Here is a 19,851-nt window from a genome sequence, read left to right as displayed (position 1 = left end):
GTCTGCCAAGATGCACAAGGGTGGATACTCGTGCCAAAACAGAGGCCTCTTCATTACATCAGTGCCACCCCCATCAGCAGAGATCTTGTGGTATCTGATAAATATAGTGCCTTGTTTTCTACAAGCTCTGAGTTGGCAAAACGAACGGGTAACGTTAAACCACTGAGAAACTTGGATGCGGTTTCTTTGAATATTTATTTTCAGTGAAAGTACATTTCTTTATTCCTTCAGTACAGTCATGGCTGCACCCTTCACGAACAACTCAAACCACACAACCTTTCACAAACAGCACAGTGTAAGAATGAACTGTGAACGTGGATTATGCATAATTGCAGTAGTGCTGCATAAAAGAACACTGCATGTTCTTGTAATATAAAAGCACGAGTCCACATCCCCACATACGTGACATTTTTGGGAGATTACAGAAATGTTTCTAAACTACTGAATCATTTGACTAAATACATAAGTAAGCATAACCAGGAACCACAATACAATTCTCTTAATTTTGTTTGGGAAAAGAAATCCCATTATTCTGATAGAAATATTGAAGTATCTTGTGACATAGCAGGGACATTTGAGTGTCACCAGCATGGTTGAACATAGCCCTTCACATCTGTGGTGTTTGTGTTTGTGTATTTATTGACAATATATTCACGTCTCATTTTAGCGATACAACACCTACACAATAATACTGCCTAGTGTCAGTCGCTATCAGACATCTACAGTTTTCCTTCAAATAGAGTGAGAAAGAACAATCCTGACAGGACAGAGAAGTGTGGGGAGACAGACTGAGATGACACGGCAGTATTTCAACATTTGACACTGATTCTGTTCCTCCAGGCCAACGGTTCATGATGGTTTTAGTCCAAGTCTTTTGGATGCGATTTCTTTGAACGAGCGTGCAGCCCAACGACGGGCCTCTAGCTGCTCTCGCCGCGCGCAGGACTTTGTTCATTAGGATGTGCGCGTGCCCTGACGTCTAGACACGAGCTTTTCACGCGCGAGTGTGTTATAGCTACAGACGGAGGCCGCGGTCCGTTTGTGAAAGTACGTTTCATCATTACTTCAGTACAATCATGGCTGCACCCTTCACAAACAACTCAAACCACACAACCTTTCCCAAACACGGTGAATGTAAGAATGGACTGTGAATCTGAATTATGCAGATACGTTTCCTTACAGGAAATTATGGCTCAGACAGGCCAGAGTTGAACTCTGACCTCTACAGACCATTATCCACATTAAACCCAACAGCTGCAAATCATTCACCCAGCACAGAGCTGGCTGGCAGAAAAACACTGAAACCTGATCTAACAAAAAGACAAAGTTGTAACAAACACTATTTCCACTGTGTAAGAGATGAGACAGATCAATGTTGATATTCGGTTGCACAATGAAGTTTGCTGATTCTGTTGGGGTGGGGGAGCGGAAGACCGGACCCTCCCGACATGCTGGTGTTGTATCGGACCTTCACTTTACAAGAAATACTATTCTCCATGAGCATTTGGTCCACCAGAGCTCCACGCTAGTGCTGCTAGGAGCACCTGTACTGGACCGTTCCAATAGCACTGAAACACTTCCACAGAAGAACCCTGCAAGCTCCAGCGTCTCCACAACATTCACCTGAGACAGCACAGACAACGCTTGTCCAAACAACAGCTACGCAACACCTGACTAACATGTGACTAGATGTTAACAACCAACCAGTGTCTGACAGATCCTGATATGGTACTGATGAGGGGAGAGAGCGCTTTATTAGACCCTTTGGAGTGGAGAAGACCTGTAGCTAATGATCTCACACATAGGGCTCTGACTGAGTTCTTGAGGAGTACCCAGTGATGCCTGGCACTTCTCCACAACCTTTTATACACAACTGGAACTTTACAAAACAAATACAAAATGTAACTCATTAGGTCACATGATGAGACACCATCGTAGTACAAATATGTACAATTCTACAATAATACCACAGATGTTCTGGTACGAAACAGGTCGCCCCCTCATCTCTACCCACATCCCTGACAACCGAGTGACCATGGCAACCTTGGCCTTCCACCTGGTCTGCAGGCGTAGTGATTGGTTGTTAGGTCGACATGGTGTCCTGGAAGCCCCAGACCTCAAGCAGGGCGATCTGGAAACTTTCAGAACAGAGGGGCGGGTTGTCAAAGGTGGTACAGCGGCTCGTGCGTCCGTGATTCAGCTCCGAGTCAATATACAGCGCGTTGCCATCGCCCCCTCCTGGACAGGAAGGCAAACAGCAGCAATACAGGTGGTCAGATTAGCATGTTGCTACGAGAGCTACAGGTACAGTGAGTATCAGCCAGTTTAATTAGTGCACACACACACCGATGATGATGCAATCAACGTTTCCCGCCATGAACATAGAAGTGTTGCTGGTGTTCAGACGGAAGTGTCTGGCAGCGAGGAAAGGTGAGAGGTGGGCGTGGTCAGTGACGGATGAGGGTGTGGTCTCTTGAGCAAGGCTCTGTGAATTAGCATTGGCATCTGCGTCCAGACCTCCATCTTCCAGCTGCACCTCAGACATTGTGGTCTTAATAACGACCCACTCATAGCGCTCCATCTCTGGCTTCATCTGAAACACACACACACACACACACACACACGAGTAGTGTGATCGTTATGCTCGGCGTGTGTTCTCCACTCTGCTGACTGTGAGATCTGTTGTCTCTGACGTGGGCTGAAAAGTTACAGGTCATGTGACGAGTCTGGGACCGCTGGGTCGAGCAGAGGAATTTGCTGCCCCCTTGTGCTCATGTTTGAGTATTACAGCAAGGCAGCGCACACACTTTTTTTTTTTTCCACACATTTGAGGTTTGGCAGACTTGGTAAGGTCTCCTGCTTTCCACATGTGAGAGGACATCTCTGGACAATGTCCAGGTCTCAGAAACATGCCCTGAGATAAGTAAAGGGTCCCACACCATGTTATGGGTCACGTGACCACAGTAATGCAGCAATGCAGTTATCACCACATACACGACAAACACATCGCATAGGATTATGGGAATGCATGTGTAATTAGCCAATCAAGAGATGATGTGAACTCACTTTGAAGACAAAACACTCCCCTGTGCCAAAATAGCTGAGCTTGTTCCCATGGCGCCTCCTCTCCTCCCAGTCAGTGGACAGGAACGCCCCACACACCTGACACCCGATTGGAGGAGAAATGATCCAATCAGCTTAATCGGAATCAAGAGAGAAACAGATGGCATGGAGGCCATGTGCTAAGACTGAGGACGTTTCCATGATGACAGAATGGTGTGAAATCTCCACGGTGACAGAAGTCAAAACGTCTCTAGTGATAAAAGTGATAAAAGAGTCTCACACATAGTGAGGGAGTGTATGTGTAACAGTGGGGGGGGGGAGTGTATGAGAGAGGGTGTGTTATATGTAACAGTGAGTGGTAAGAGTCAAAGTGAGACTGTGAGGGAGAGTGTGAAGAGTGAGTAAGGGAGTGATGTGTGTAAGTGAGTGTGTGTGTGAGACAGTACCTCTCCCTCTGTAGTCTTTATTAGTAGCAGTGTAGGTTCATGTCCCTCACAGTGAGAATAAAACCTGAAAACATGAAACATCATAAACACACAAACAACACCACATTTAAAATGTTAAATCTGTGGTTTGTGTGTGTGTGTGTGTGTGTGTGTGTGTGTGTGTATACAGAGGAAGACTACTCTGTCCATTCTGGCCCATCCTGAGACCCAGAGATGCTGATGGTGTAAACAACCTAAACACAGACCTCACGTTAACATGCGCGCGTGTGTGTGTAGCCGTGTGGGAGTATGTGTGTGTGTGCCTGCTGATACTGCAGCTGTGGTTGTGTGCATAACCTGCTGATACTGCAGCTGTGTGTGGCAGTACTGAACAGCAGCTGTGGTTGTGTGTGTGTGTGTGTGTGTGTGTGTGTGTGTATGTACCTGCTGATACTGCAGCTGTGGTTGTGTGTGTGTGTGTACCTGCTGATACTGCAGCCGTGTGTGGCAGTACTGAACAGCAGCTGTGGTTGTCTGTGTGTGGTTGTGTGTGTGTGTGTGTGTACCTGCTGATACTGCAGCCGTGTGTGGCAGTACTGAACAGCAGCTGTGGTTGGCACAGGGCAAAGCGCTCTGGTAGCCATGCCCAGATCTCTCTGATCTCCCTCACACTCACAACCTCAGAGGAGAAGTTCTCAGAGCTCACTGCTAACTGAATATCATGCCTAGAGAGAGAGAGCGCGCGAGAGAAGGAGGGACGGAGAGAAGGAAGAGAGAGAGAAAGAAGTTTCAGTAAAGTGAAAAGTGCAGATAAAGTAAACATGTGAATGTTTATACGTTCAAAGACTATTACACATTAATAACAGTTCAGAGAAAGAGGACTGATGAGTTTGACAGCACAGAGATGGAGTACCTGAGACTGAAGTGAGAAGCAGCAAACAGGAGAGAAGAGTGAGTAACAAAACAGGAGCGATTATGTGAGAAACAAATGAGAAAAATTCCAATTCAAAATAAAAGGCGCACACACACACACACACACACACACACACACACACACACACAGAGATGTCCTGATCCCATCATTGTGCTTCCAACCCTCACCAGAGAACTTTGAGTGAGTAACAGACTCCAGTTCAATACTTGTATTTTCACAGCTAACACACACCGTGTATGTTTACATCAGGGAAACCAATTCATCCATTTTTAACAAATATACACAAGAAGATGCAGAGAAGGTCAAAATCGCAGCGAAGCACAAAAGAGAAAAACGACACACACATGCACATGCCAACTCCAGTATGAGTCCTAAAGTTCCAGCTGCCCCAACCTCTGAAACACGAGATCGTGAGCAGAGAGAGAGAGAGAGAGCGCACCAAGCAGACCTCAGACGTCACCTGGACTTTCTACGTCTGGGACAGATTCCATGAGAAGTCGAACAAACCACAGGCAGACGAGGTTGCACGGTGTGAATGGGGCTAAAACAATGAGCCCGACCAAGAGAAACACGAAGCGCATGAACTATGGAAGAGGAGAAGGTCTTCACCACTCCCAGCCGAGCAGATACCCGACACGTGCCATCCGGCTGCAGACAGACGTTAGACGATCGTGACTGGAACACAGACAGACACCAGCGTAGGTCCTCAGACGTTCAAACATGCCGGTATTGGATTGGTATGCATCTCGACCAGGGGATTGTCCAATCACTAAGGTACCTTGAGACAGCAACATGCAATCGGGTCCTTCGAGAGTCAGCCGAGCAGGACTAATAAGATCAAAGCCTTAAACACGCATGACCTGTCGTCAGGCACGATAAACCGGCCAATCAAAGAGCCAGAAGATGTTGACATCAAGACCAGGAAATGCTCACAACGTGTGGGACCCGAGACCCGAGATCCAACGTCCAAACACTGAACACCAGTCAGTAAGAGAGGGGGGAGGGGCACATGGTCACCATGGAAGCAGAGGAGTTACCATGGCAGGATAAGCCCCTGCATGGAATGTACCACTGACAGACTGTGGGGGCGGCTGGAAAAGGCAGGACTGGACACTGGGCTGGCCGAGGCGGGTGTGTATCAGAACTTCTATCAGAACAGCTTCCCAAATGACAACACTAAAGAAACCCACTAAAGAAAACCAACACTAATGAAACCCATTTCAGAGTGTAGCAGCGTTACAGTGAAACTGGTGTTGTTCTCGTGTTGGCGAGCCCGTCTATGACACTGTGCTGACAGACCGGACCCTCATGCACCGACGCAACCTGTTAGATGGTGTCTGGATCGGCGCTGGTAGTGATATTTCTGATTGGACTGGATCAGGACATCCTTATACACAACCACGACTGACAGACAACCCTGTATGAGAATATATGAATAAATAAACATAAATACTGATTAAAGCAATTCAGTATAACACACTCATCTGTCTGATAACCTGTGTAATATTTGTGCAGTTCCTGTATGATGACTACTGCTGAGCTGATTTTAAGAGCAGATGGATTATTCAGAGATGAACTAATAGTCGATTACTGAGAACTTAATTACCCACTGCGCCTGATCAATAAGAATATTGAGTGTTTGGCAAACGTCGTACCTCTTCTGCCTCACGGTGATTCCTTTCTGGCGGAGTGTTTTCTCGTTGGCGTGTTGTAGGAGGCCAATCTCTTTCCTGCTGAAGAGCCTGAAGGAGAACGCTTTCTCCAGCAGCTTCTCTGGGGTCACGCTGGAGTCCAGGCCCCGCACGAAGGCCCGGATATCATCCCGCACTCCAGCTGAGCCCTGCTCCGCGAGCCCAGGCACTTTCTGCTTGCAGTAGAATTTCAGCAGGGCCAGAGCGACCCGGTACAGAACCTTGTAGCCCTCCACGAGGAACACGTCCATGACGCGGGCAGCGTGTGCGAACGGCAGGTCACCCAACACCCACCGCTGCCAATCGCCATAGACCTCCAGCACGTCTGTCGCTGCGGCGACCATCAGCTTGTGGGCAGTGGGGCAGTACTTGCGGGCGAGGTCGCCGAAGGTCATGCAGGAGGACTGGTAGGCGAGGTATGTCTGGTCGAGCAGGTGGCGTTCAGGGTCGTTGCAGGCCAGCATGCGGGCAGTGCCCTCAAAGCACTGGGCCTCGTCGGCGCTCCAGTGGAGCAGCAGGGCAGCGACAGCAGGGAGTGCAGGGCAGTGCGCCACGTCTGGGAACTCGCTCGCCAGCCGCGCCACCACCGCGTGCACCGAGCCGACGGCCTCCGCGCGCAGGCAGTAGCGCGGGACCGCCGCCCCGTCCACGCAGTCTGGCAGCGGGACAAGCGCGGAGGAGCGCCCGCCCGCACCCTGGCCCTCGCCGTCCCGGTACACTGCGGCGTCCGGGGTCACCGTGCGGCAGGGCAGGGCCTTGATGAGCTCACGGTACACGAGGGCGCGGCGGGCGTGGCTGCACGCCCAGTGTCCCGTGCGGGCCTGATGTTTCAGATCCTTCAGGTCCTTGTACTCGGCCTTGTCTGTGGTCGCATCCCCGCGGGACACGTCACCCATCCGAGACCAGTCCACGAACACGCCGAAATCCTCCTGTGACATGACCGCTGAGTGCACACGTTTGCTGATCAGATGAGAGTCTAATCGCCCATGTCACTACAGGGAGAGAGCGAGAGAGAGAGAAGCATTCACGTGTTCCGTAATGTCTATCCTTCTGCCATGAGTGTGTGTTTACACACCCGTGACTGACAGACAGACAGCATAAGGACATTACAGACTCGATTACACTCGAGTGTGTGTGTGCGCAATTCCTCGACTTTGAGTTCTAATACCACCAGTCTGCCATGGAAACCGGATGACAACAAGTATACACAAGACAATGTTGTGAGAGACAAGCTACAATCAGTACGGGTGGGCAACTGTGTCTCATCCACCCTCACCCTCAGCACTGGAGCTCCTCAGGGTTGTGTCCTAAGCCCCCTGCTCTACTCATTGTACACCTACGACTGCGCGGCCAATTCCAGCTCCACCATCATTGTCAAGTTTGCTGACCATACCGTCGCATGGGCCTGATCTCGGACAACGATGAGAGGGCCTACCTGGAGGAGGTTAAACACCTGGAGAACTGGTGCCAGGAAAATAATCTCCTCCTAAACGTCAGCAAGACAAAGGAGCTGATTGTGGATTGCAGCAAGAAGCAGGAGTGGCACTACCAAACTGTGAGGATCAGTGGAACCACGGTGGAGACAGTAGACAGTTTCAGGTACCTTGGAGATCACATCTCGCAGGACCTGTCCTGGTCCCGCCATACCAACTCCCTGGCAAAGAAGGCTCGTCAACGTCTTTACCACCTCAGACGCCTAAGAGACTTCAGACTGCTCTCCAAGGTACTGTGGAACTTCTACACCTGCACTATCGAGAGCATCCTCACGGGGAACATCACAGTCTGGTTTGGGAACTGCACCAAGCAGGACAGGCAAGGACTCCACAGCGTGGTGCGTTCAATAGAGCACATCACTCACACGGAACTTCCTGACCTGCAGACCATCTACTACAAGCGGTGCCAGACCAAGGCCAGGAGGATTGTGAAGGACCCCACCCATCCCAACAATAGACTCTTCTCTCTGTTGAGGTCAGGGAGGTGCTTTCGTTCCCTGAAGACCAACACGGAGAGACTGAAGAGGAGCTTCTTCCTGCAGGCCATATTATACATACATTGTTATATTTTTTTTGTGTGCATGCATATGCATATATATATATATATATATATATATATATATATATATATATATATATATGTGTGTGTGTGTGTGTGTGTGTGTGTGTGTGTGTGTGTGTGTGTGTGTGTGTGTGTGTACCACCCCCTTTATACAGCCCTGTATCTTTCCTTAGTTTGGACAGAGCAGTCACAAAAACCATTTCACTGCGAGTTATGCCATGCATGACTATGTACATGACAAATAAACCAAACGAACTTCAGGAAACAGGAAATAGAAAAGGGGAGGGTAGGTGGGGTGGGGGGTAGTGTGTAGGGCAAACATGCAGAGGCAGTGAGCAGCAAAACTCCAACATTCAGAAATAAACAAACATAAGAACCAAGGAGACATGTACACACACACACACACACACACACACACACCTAGATGACCCATAATCAACGCCTGCATACAGACCCCTCGAAGACACACACACACGGCCTCTCTTGGCCGAGGCTGAGTGACTCATCTTGACGCTGCACAAGCAGGTGTGTGTGTGTCGTCAAATCCACGACACTAGCTGCAGCACATTTGTCGGGGTGACTGTACCGTTAGCTGACGTGCAGATGACCGACTCTAAACCTTCATCCACCGCAAATACCGCATTCTATTTGCTGGTGATACAGTTGCACGCATCCACGAGACCAATGCACTGCTAAAACGCTCTCTGATCACGCGCAGCTAACGCTAGCATCGCGACCTAAATAAACGCGCACGCGGCTAGCGAGCTGTAGACGTACAGACGTGTCAACCGTCCGCGTTCACCTACCGGACATCGACGTCGCGACAGCGGTCACTGGATGAAAACGGTGCAAACGTCACTCGGACCGAGACCGTGCCCCTCCGTTAGAACGCCAGCGCCGCGGGCGATTAGCGCGCTGACGCGGTGGAGCTCCGTCTTTGTGGATCGCCTCGCGGCATGCAGGTTAAGGAAACTACCGACTGTAGTTTCGCGTGGCTGCAGGTCCACGGACATAACCCGTGCGAATGCCACGCGCCGATCTCTCACCTGCTCAGATTTCTGCGCCTAAGGAGCTGCGGTCTTCTGGGGGCGCTGTGCGCATGCGCGAACCCCATCACATCTCGCGAAGAAAGCCAGCGCGCGTTCTGCAGATTCGCCGTCTGTTCGCCCGAACGAACTTCACGCGCTGCCAGACCGGCCACGCGTCACCTTCCTTCATTTTGAACTTGAACCATGAACGTCATGACGTTTTGTAGCGTGAGCGGAGAAAAGGACGTCGCGCTATTCCCGTTATCCCGAGCATCGGCCCGGTAACGCACAGTTCAGCTTTAACGGGCCCACCGGCTGGTAACGGGACCAGCGCGTGACCCACGTTAACGTTAAATCAGTTTAACTGCGCCGTCCGGCAGCTTTTCCTCACTTAGTGTTTTGTGGCCTCGTTTATGGTCGAAACAGCAATAGACGTAAAACCGCAGTACGTGCTACTGTCCTGCGAAAACAAGACGCCCGTGTTAGTGCGCATTTACATTTACGGCATTTAGCAGACGCTCTTATCCAGAGCGACTTACAAGAGTGTTTTGTCATTTACTCATAGAGTATATCCAAGTACAGTACAGTAGGTTAGAATTAAACAAACCAATGAACTAGAATACTGTAGAATACAGGGATGAATGCTGATACCTACAAGTACAAAATACATGAGGTCTATCTTAAACAATGATAAGTGCTATAAAAAATAAGTGCTAGAGTTTGTTAAAAAGCATAAATAGTGCCCTACAATAAGTACTAAATTAGTCAGTCAATAAGGGAGCAGTGTCAGTTGTCCTTTAAATATTCTGCAAATAGATGAATCTTCAGTCTGTGTTTGAAGACTGCAAGGGACTCTGCTGTCCGGACATCAAGCGGGAGTTCATTCCACCATCTTGGAGCCAGGACACAAAATAGTCTCGATGCTTGTCATCCATGAGAACTGAAGCAAGGTATTTCAAGCCGAGCCGTACTTGAGGTCCGAAGTACTCGAGGTACAGATCGGGCTTTAACCACTGACCTCATGTATGAAGGGGCTGGTCCATTTTTGGATTTGTAGGCAAGCATCAAGCTCTTAAATCTGATGTGTGCAGCTACAGGGAGCCAGTGAAAGGAGCACAGCGGTGGAGTAACGTGTGAACTTCTGAAGATTGAACACCAGTCGTGCTGCTGCATTCTGGGCAAGCTGTAGAGGTTTGATGGCTCTTAGAGGAAGACCAGCGAGTAGCGAGGTGCAGTAGTCTAGCTTTGAGATCACAAGAGACTGCACAAGCACCTGGGTAGCTTCCTGCTAAAGACAGGGTCGAATCCTTCATATGTTACAAAGGAGGAATCTGCAAGACTGGGTTAGATTAGAAACATGAGTTGAGAACAACAACTGGTTGTTCTCCTTGTAGTAGTGTGCACAAGACCCTTACGGTCATCTTTGGCATACAGGGCACGGCACGAGGAAGAAACAGGCACCAGATTCAGAAGGGAAAGACATAACATTTTGATAACGTTTTGAAATGAAAATGACAAAAACCGGACAGGAAACTCCTGACTGCAGCGCACAAGGATCAGCGACCACATGAGCATCGGGCGTCAGGATGACATCACCTAGCAGCTCGAGCGGCAGACGCGTTTCATAATTAGGCGTGTTTGTAAGACACAGTACTGAGATCACTGGACTACAGACACTAGACTACAAACAATAGACCCTAGACTACAGACACTAGACTACAGACAATAAACACTAGACTACAGACACTAGACTACAAACAATAGACACTAGACTACAAACAATAGACACTAGACTACAGATAATAGACACTAGACTACAAACACTAGACTACAGGCACTAGACTACAGGCACTAGACACTAGACTACAAACAATAGACTACAAACAATAGACACTAGACTACAAACACTACTTTAGACACTAGACTACAGACAATAGACACTAGACTGCAGACACTAGACACTACTGTAGACACTAGACTACAAACAATAGACACTAGACTACAAACACTACTTTAGACACTAGACTACAGACAATAGACACTAGACTGCAGACACTAGACACTACTGTAGACACTAGACTACAAACAATAGACACTAGACTACAAACACTAGACTACAAACACTACTTTAGACACTAGACTGCAGACACTAGACACTACTGTAGACACTAGACTACAAACAATAGACACTAGGCTACTGACAATAGACACGACTACAGACATTAAATCCTGCTGTGACTTCTTTGCATACTTTTATTAAATGGATAATTTTATTACTGTCATTTACAGATCTTTTCAAATCCTTCTCTTAACCACTATCATCACCATATGATCCAAAACACACTAATAATCTGCAACGTAGTCATTCTTTTGAGTGCATAAGGATATGAGTAGCACATTTATCTGGTGTGTGATACTGCCCCCCACTGGACGTATGTGGAATCCCACCAGCATTGCCCTACACTAGTTTTATAGAGACGTATAATCTGTAGAAGTGTAGTGCCTCTTGTTGTCAGAGGTGTTCACGGGTTTGGAGGTGTGATTTTGTAAATTTTTATGTTTGTCTGTTTGTTTTGACTGAGCTCATCTTGTCAAACCCACAAGACAGAGTGTTTGGTGCTGAGTTTGTCCTTTAACCTCCACTTTACCTTTCTGCTCACGCTAACAGTCATTTTCATATGGACAAGATGAGTGACATGGCCAGACTATCAGAAGAGACAGATGAAGACTTCTTTGTTCTTTCAGAAGGCTACTGTAGACCTATGAAAAACAGAGAGAGAGAGAAGATAAGAGAGACAGACTCTCCATGAACACTTTCAGAGCTGCTCACTTGTTCTGGACCCTCATTTGACCTCATTCTGACCTCTGAGGCAGTGAACAACGTTCACGACGTCAGCATTGGCAAGTTGCCGTGGTGCGCTGCACACACTCCCGGTGCTAGTGTGCATGACGACATTCGTGGTGAGTGAGGTCAGAGGTCAGCCCTGTCACCCTACTGTATGGTCATCTGGGCTCTGTGTCCTCTCCTCACCCTCTTCATCGCCATGGTGGAGGTCTTCCTCAACTGCATGGACTGGGATGACTTCACCATGATGTCCTCTATCACACCTTCCTCTGCTCCTTCCTCTTCATCAGCTTCTACTGGCGTGACCGCAGAGAAACTCAGCAAGGTTTTATGCTGAAACTACCTGCTGTTAGAGCCCTTCATCGTTGTGATAGTGCAGTGAGTCCACTGTGAAGTCAAGTTTAGGGTTTAAATACTTACATGTTTACTGTTGTTAATAAAACGTCAAGTTTCAGACATGTAGTACTTGCATTACCAGCTGCACCCCACAGCCAAGATGGTAGATGGGTAGAGGGGTAGATGATCGGGGTAGAGGGGTAGATGGTCAGGGTAGAGGGGTCTGTAATGTACACATCAGCAGAGGTGCTGCATATTTTAAATGCCCCTACAAGGCAGAAGCACCAGTAACGTGGACAGTGAGTATATTGTTGTGCAGATAAAATACAAACTCATCAAAGCACAGGGGCTTTACTGACAGAGCAGATATGGATGGTAGAACAGATCAGAACTGTTCAACAATACTAATGAGTCAATACACACCAATGGAACAGAAATAACAGATATAAAAGGTCTAATGGGTCACATGACATGTACACCCTCACTGAAATAAGATAGCATTGAGTTGATTTTAAATTAGATTTAAAATGTCACACAGAAGCACAAAAACTAGAATCAAAACCAAAATGACTGTCATGTTCAGATCATTCTAATGTTTTTCCACACTAATTAGTTGATAGAGATTTTTAACATGGTTTATGCACAGTGGTTGGACTAAATAACTCATGAATAAAAATTGTACTAAAGACAAATATAAGAAAACTGATGTACACTGAAATTTAAGAACCAGAACTTTAAGAGTGAGAAGTTTAAGCAGGAGAACTTTAAGGAGAACTTTAAGAACTGGCATTTAAGGGCAAAGGTAACAGTTTTTACTGGTTTTTGCATAATGAACATAAAGATATCACAAGCAATGCAAAAAAGCAATGGTAGATAGGAGCCACTTTAAGAAAAGATGGGAGCATACAGTAATTAGTAATGACAGATAGATAGATAGCAAGCATAGTCATTAAACAGAAATCTTAGGAGTAATCAGAAGAGACCACTGAGTAACGTGAGCATCTAGTAATGTGAGGTCACCTCACATGTGAGTGACAATGAGAATCAAGTCCATCACGGCTGTGTCAGAGGGTGAAACTGCTGTAGTTGGAGTGCACAGAGGACACACAGTCACCAAACCAGACAGAATAAAGCTGCTGCTGATGGTCTAATTAGTAAAATCTCCAGCCCAGTCTTTCAGTCTCTTCAGCAGGGTGGGTGATCATACAGGTGAGGCCTTTGTTTTCAAGCACAGGGGTCTCTGACATGCAGATGACTCCACTGTGGTAGAGACACACCTGACCAACATCACACACGTGAACAGCACATAGAATGGGAGACAAACAGAAAAACAAATGAGGGCACATCAAACAAACATTTATAACTCAGAAAAAGAACAGACAAGCCAAATGGACTAGAATGAATGGGGAAAGGACATTTTATATAGATTCAACAAACGTCATAAGGCCTGTGCCAATAATTAAATTTTAAGATGATCATTGTCATATAATTACAATTAAGATTTTTTTCCTCTTAAAATCTGTATAATTTTTAAAAACAAAGCTATTTCTTACTAGCCACCTTCTAAGATGGGAATACTCAGTAGTTCCCATTTGAAGACAGACACTGCTCAAATTTGAATAAATATCCAAATAAACTCAGAAGCTTTGTGACCAGGCAGTTCTTGAAACTTTGAGAGACAGGAGGTCCTGACTGCCCAGTGCTAGACTTGGAGCAATGACACAAATGTACAAAACAGCGCTATTTGTCTTGGAGTATCCCTGTTATCCTTATTCGCTATTTGGCATCCCTCTTGAGTTTGTTGCGATAACCCCTTCTGCTTTCATTCAGTTTTAACCAGAACGAAAGTCCGAAGTCTGCATTTGCTATAATGACACTACCAACCCACACCACTGATAGCTAGCTAGGCAACAAGCTCGACACAAATGTGCATTTGTTCCTGCAAGATAAACTTGCTTTCAGTCTAGTGCTAGAAACAACTCATTACTGGCCAACTACAGCTACCTTTAGGTGAGCTCTGTTTTGCAGCCAATGATCAGTTAGGCAGTGGTCTCTGGTTAGTGTTTTACCAGTGTAATGGATTAACTCGTTTAAATTGGCCCTTAACTCGTTAATTTGGATTGAATTACATCGGGTCATGGATTGTCGAGTGCTGTCATTCTGTCCATCTACGAGGCAAAATAAAGTTCCTCCTCGCCATCTTCCAGCTGTAGGAAATGTTGCTAGCTAGTTAGCTAACTAGTTAGACAATTGCCTATTTAAAGAGAGAGAGAGAGAGAGAGAGAGAGCAGATTTAGGTATAAAGTCAGAAACAGTGTGAAAACTTTGTCATTAAAACGTCATTCACTTTTAGGACTTTTTATCAGGCGTGACACTGGAGCTCCAGCTGGTCACCAATCTGGCGAAGTGGCCTCTGTAATGGAGTGTTTCTACTCCTGCCACAGGAGGGCAGCAGACAACCCGACTGAAATCTACAGGAAAGTGGAACGCAGTGTCACATGGAAATAATCAAAACAATCAGATTCTTTGAGTCTGAGCACTTTAACTTCATTAGTCACGTTCAGTGAGCTGTTCTGGTGTTTGTGTGTCAAGTATCTGTGTGTACACACACCTGTCTGCGGCGCCACACACACACACACAGACAGACAGAGGCAGACGAAGTTAAACAGGTGACAGACCCGACCATTTGGCTGCGGGTGTATTTTTAACCCCAAGCTTTGACGGCGCCATATCAAGGTTAGAGATCTAGGGCACAGAAATCATCAGAAATGCCCCTTTACATTACTACACCTAAAACACACACACGGTGTTTTGCCTCCTCTTTATGGATGCGTAGGAAGAAACACAGTTTCCGAAAGGTCATACAGTGGATGTGCGAATGACTCCTGAACTGTGACAGCAGACAGTAATCAGATATCAGCTTTGGTGCTGATGCTTTAGGACGAGATGAAATGGAGATGTCGTTAGATTATCGTTGTGCGCAACAGCGGTGATCCAGCCATGCGCGATAGCTCACGTTTGTCTTATAAGACAGAAACGCGATACGTGCCGCTTACCTCCGCGTGTCAGTCATTCCGAATGAACGGTCCGTTTACCGGGTGTATGAGTCTCTCTGGTCGCTTCCTTTCTCTCGCCGGGGGGTCTGCGAGCAATTTATACTCGGACCAGGCGACTCCAGGACCCTCGTGGAGGCGTCCGGGGACATTCTGGACTTCAGCGTTTGGAAAACAACACTGACCAGCTCACAATGGCGGAAAACAAACATTTTGTTTATTTTTTTTATTTATTGTTGATTGTAATGAAGTTAAATCATATCAACCTACAAGACGGCAAGCATATTCAATGTTCTCTCAATCAAATAGGTGTCTTACATTTTTAGTATTTTCTAAAAAAAAAAAAAAAAATGTATAGGCTTAATCTATTTCATGGAAACGTTCAGTACAAAATATCTGACGTGAACCGTTAACTTTTTTGGTTAAAACAACCTGGATATCAGAGTTTTAAGGCAAATTCAGTGCGCACAACTAGTGCAGCTACTCAAAGTGTCCAGGAGGGGGCAGTGTAGGACAGGCGCGTCCGCGGGTGGAGAAGTACCTGGTTCGTCTAAATATTGTGCCGTGGAAGTGATCACAGATATGAGCTCCGATAGTCTGATGTGCTGGCTCACAGCCACACACGTTTCAAATTTGACCCTCCGCCAAACCTATTTTAATCTCCCTGGAGTCCGTTCATCTAAATGTTCAAGTGTTCCATCGTACATTTTAATGTTGTCTACTGTCATGAGAGTATTTACACAAAAAGGCAAACGGGTGTATCTCAGTTGGGGGAAAAAAGACCATAACAATGAGATATTCAGTCATGTTAGTGTGTGTGCCAGACTAGCAGCTCCCCAGAGTTCGTTTCTGGAGGACTAGTGGGCATCTTCTGTGGAGTCCAGCAGGCCGCGGAAGTAGAGGTAGAAGGCGTTGCAGTAGCACGAGTCTTTGTTGGGACATGACTGCACCTGCTCGGGCTTCTGGGAGCTAAATGGGTTCGGCCCAGTAGCCTGTATATCTGCCTCCAACTCCTGAAGTATCTGCAGAGAGTACTGGAGCTCCATATCACTGAGAGAGAGAGAGAGAGAGAGAGAGAGAGAGAATGTTACATTTTTGTAGACTGAGTGGAGAGAGAGAGAGAGAGAGAGTGAGTGAGTGTATGTGTGTGTTAGACACTCACCTATACATGGTGAACACAGAAGGGATGTTGTAATCTCTAAGTAGCAGTAGTGTTGGCAGCCAACCCTCCCCCAACCCCTGAGATGCATGGAACCCTGCAGAACGAATACGCACAAACACACACACACACACACACACACACACACAATCACAGGTAGATGCATGGAACCCTGCAGAACGAATACGCACGCGCACACACACACAATCACAGGTAGATGCATGGAACCCTGCAGAACGAATACGCACGCGCACACACACACAATCACAGGTAGATGCATGGAACCCTGCAGAACGAATACGCACGCGCACACACACACAATCACAGGTAGATGCATGGAACCCTGCAGAACGAATACGCACGCACGCACGCACACACAAACACACACAATCACAGGTAGATGCATGTGCATAATTATATAGCATGGTTTTCAGACCCTCAGGTTTTGACTTAATTTTTGAGTCCCTTACACGTTGTACATAAAACACCTGTGGTAACGATGGCCACGTGTCAGCATGAGAATAAGAATAACTACAGCTTTGTTTCACCTGTCTGCTGGATGTTTGAGAATAACTCTACAGGTTTGTCTCACCTGTCTGCTGGACATTTTAGAATAACTACAGGTTTGTCTAACCTGTCTGCTGGACATTTGAGAATAAATCTACAGGTTTGTCTCACCTGTTTGCTGGACATTTGAGAATAACTCTACAGGTTTGTCTCAGCTGGATGTTTGAGAATAATTCTACAGGTTTGGCTTACCTGTCTGCTGGACATTTGAGATTAACTAGAGGTTTGTCTCACCTGTCTGCTGGACATTTGAGAATAACTCTACAGGTTTGGCTCACCCGTCTGCTGGACATATGAGAATAACTCTACAGGTTTGGCTCACCTGTCTGCTGGATGTTTGAGAATAACTCTACAGGTTTGGCTCACCCGTCTGCTGGACGTTTGAGAATAACTCTACAGGTTTGTCTCACCTGTCTGCTGGACATTTGAGAATAACCCTACAGGTTTGTCTCACCTCTCTTCTGGGTGTTTGAGAATAACTCTACAGGTTTGTCTCACCTGTCTGCTGGACATTTGAGAATAACTCTACAGGTTTGATTCACCCGTCTGCTGGACATATGAGAATAACTCTATAGGTTTGGCTCACCTGTCTGCTGGATGTTTGAGAATAACTCTACAGGCTTGGCTCACCTGTCTGCTGGACGTTTGAGAATACTGGCTGGACTAAGATGCCGGAAGCCAGGTGTTCATCAGTCTTAGACTCACACTACCAATTCCTCTACTGAACTGTCATTACTTGACACTTGCTGACATGGTTAGGTTCCTACTACACTAAAGCAATAAGCTCTCTGCTCTGTTATCTTTTTTGGTATTCTATGATTAAGTGTATCTTTACACAAGGTACTTCACCATTAAACAGAGAATTGTTAAATACACATACAGGTACAGGTTGAATCAGATGCACACATTGTAACTGTATTAATCCAGTTACACAGTGCAACTGTGTTAACCCAGTTAGACATGATAATTGTTTAACCCAGTTAGACATGATATAACTGTTTAACCCAGTTAGACATGGTATAACTGTTTAACCCAGTTAGACATGATATAACTGTTTAACCCAGTTAGATACAGTTTCCTGACAATATTTCAATTTGAAACTCCACACCGAGTCTTTTAGAAGCATGTCCAATAGTTCAGGCCTGTTCCTGTTCTCTTTGACATTCCCATATATGTGTGTATGCATAAATGCATGTGTCCAAGTGTGCGTGGGTGTGCGTGGGTGTGTGTGTGCGCGTGTGTGTGAGTGTGAGTGTGTGCGTGTGTGTGTGAGTGTGCACGTGCGTGTGTGTGTGAGTGTGTGTGAGTGTGCGCGTGTGTGTGTGAGTGTGCGCGTGTGTGTGTGTGTGTGCGCGTGTGTGTGTATGTAAAGTTTGGTATCTGTGTGGTTGATGAGTACTAAACTCAGCTGCCTATTGGTCCACCTGTCGCAATAAATCACCACCCACACTAATAAATGTCTGGCATTAAAACAGAGGGAATTAATTATAGCACATCTGTATAGGTATGCGTGTGTGTGTGTGTGTGTGTGTGTGTGTGTGTGTGCATGCGTGTGTTTGGTGTGCGCATGTGTGGTGTGTGTGCGTGTGCGTTTGGTGTGTGTGTGTGTGTGTGTGTGTGGTGTGTGTGTGTGTGGTGTGTGTGCATGTGTGTTTGGTGTGCGCGTGTGTGGTGTGTGTGTGTGTGGTGTGTGTGTGTGCGTTTGGTGTGCGCATGTGTGGTGTGTGTGTGTGTGTGTGTGTGTGTGTGTGTGTGTGTGTGGTGTGTGTGTGTGGTGTGTGTGTGTGGTGTGTGTGTGTGTGCGTGTGTGGTGTGTGTGCGTGTGTGGTGTGCGTTTGGTGTGTGTGTGTGTGTGTGTGGTGTGCGCGTGTGGTGTGTGTGGTGTGTGTGTGGTGTGTGTGCGTGTGCGTTTGGTGTGCGCGTGTGTGGTGTGTGTGTGTGTTTGTATGTGTGTGTGTGTGTGGTGTGTGTGTGGTGTGTGTGCGTTTGGTGTGCGCATGTGTGGTGTGTGTGCGTGTGTGTGGTGTGTGTGCGTGTGCGTTTGGTGTGCGCATGTGTGGTGTGTGTGTGTGTGTGTGTGTGTGTGTGTGTGTGCGGTGTGTGTGTGTGTGTGTGGTGTGTGTGTGTGTGTGCGTGTGGTGTGTGTGTGCGTGTGTTTGGTGTGCGCATGTGTGGTGTGTGTACGTGTGCGTTTGGTGTGCGCATGTGTGGTGTGTGTGTGTGTGGTGTGTGTGTGTGTGTGTGTGGTGTGTGTGTGTGTGTGTGTGTGTGTGTGTGTGGTGTGTGTGTGTGTGTGTGTGGTGTGTGGTGTGTGGTGTGTGTGTGGTGTGTGTGTGTGTGTGTGTGTGTGGTGTGTGTGTGGTGTGTACCTGGGTGAAACCCCACTACCAGATCTGGTCTGGCAGCTTCTCCTCTCTCCACCAGCTCTTCCCAGAACTCGTGGTAGAGGCCCTTGTAGGCACTGATGTAGACTTTTCCTCTGGGTCCAAACGCCCTCAGTGGAGGCCTCACAATGGGTCCTTGTACCACCTCTGGTCCCACCATTACCACCTCCACACCCTGGTGCCCGGGGAACATGTGGCTGAGCTCATCCAGATCCGTGGTCCTGGCCCCCAGGGTCTCGTTATGCCCCGCCCCCACCAGGTGGACAGTGAGGGGGCGGGAGCAAGGATCCAGACGACACATCCGAACACCC

General features: G+C 47.2%; 2 protein-coding genes and 1 long non-coding RNA gene across 8 annotated transcripts in view; 1 reads left to right on the top strand and 2 right to left on the bottom strand.

Annotated features, from left to right (window-relative positions):
• Positions 1–176: 176 nt before the first annotated feature.
• On the bottom strand, positions 177–9,341 carry tbc1d24 (TBC1 domain family, member 24). Of its 3 annotated transcripts, none has more exons than XM_035530566.2 (7): positions 9,215–9,341; positions 6,078–7,105; positions 4,055–4,213; positions 3,510–3,573; positions 3,067–3,162; positions 2,347–2,593; positions 177–2,238 (listed from the first exon to the last, which is right to left on the bottom strand). In XM_035530566.2, exons 2-7 carry the CDS (start codon positions 7,049–7,051, stop codon positions 2,084–2,086), a joined length of 1,695 nt encoding a protein of 564 aa, XP_035386459.2. In that variant the 5' UTR covers positions 7,052–7,105; positions 9,215–9,341; the 3' UTR covers positions 177–2,083. The 3 variants fall into 3 exon arrangements, with proteins under 3 accessions (XP_035386459.2, XP_026851673.3, XP_081552238.1); XM_026995872.3 differs by having other exon boundaries at positions 8,975–9,249; XM_081696112.1 differs by lacking the exon at positions 9,215–9,341 and adding an exon at positions 7,972–8,140.
• A 91-nt stretch (positions 9,342–9,432) lies between these two features.
• On the top strand, positions 9,433–12,495 carry LOC145651139 (uncharacterized). The gene is made up of 2 exons (XR_014116873.1): positions 9,433–10,425; positions 11,865–12,495. It is a non-coding gene; the product is annotated as an uncharacterized LOC145651139 (long non-coding RNA).
• Positions 12,496–15,625: 3,130 nt separating this feature from the next.
• mss51 (MSS51 mitochondrial translational activator) overlaps positions 15,626–19,851 on the bottom strand; it is a 13,807-nt gene continuing 9,581 nt past the window's right edge. For all 4 annotated transcript variants that reach the window (XM_081696113.1, XM_035530567.2, XM_081696114.1 and 1 more), the window contains 3 exons: positions 19,526–19,851; positions 16,593–16,686; positions 15,626–16,480 (listed from right to left, as the gene is read on the bottom strand). The exon at positions 19,526–19,851 is cut by the window's right edge and continues 238 nt beyond it. In XM_081696113.1, coding sequence (XP_081552239.1) covers positions 16,288–16,480; positions 16,593–16,686; positions 19,526–19,851 — 613 coding nt within the window. In that variant the 3' untranslated portion in view covers positions 15,626–16,287. The remainder of the gene's footprint in view (positions 16,481–16,592; positions 16,687–19,525) is intronic.

This window comes from Electrophorus electricus, chromosome 14 (genome assembly GCF_041902795.1).
Source record: "Electrophorus electricus isolate QZ-2024a chromosome 14, ASM4190279v1, whole genome shotgun sequence".
In the NCBI taxonomy this organism is placed as follows: domain Eukaryota; kingdom Metazoa; phylum Chordata; class Actinopteri; order Gymnotiformes; family Gymnotidae; genus Electrophorus; species Electrophorus electricus.
Note: the sequence above shows the minus strand (reverse complement) of the source record. Positions and strands in the feature narration are given on the sequence as shown.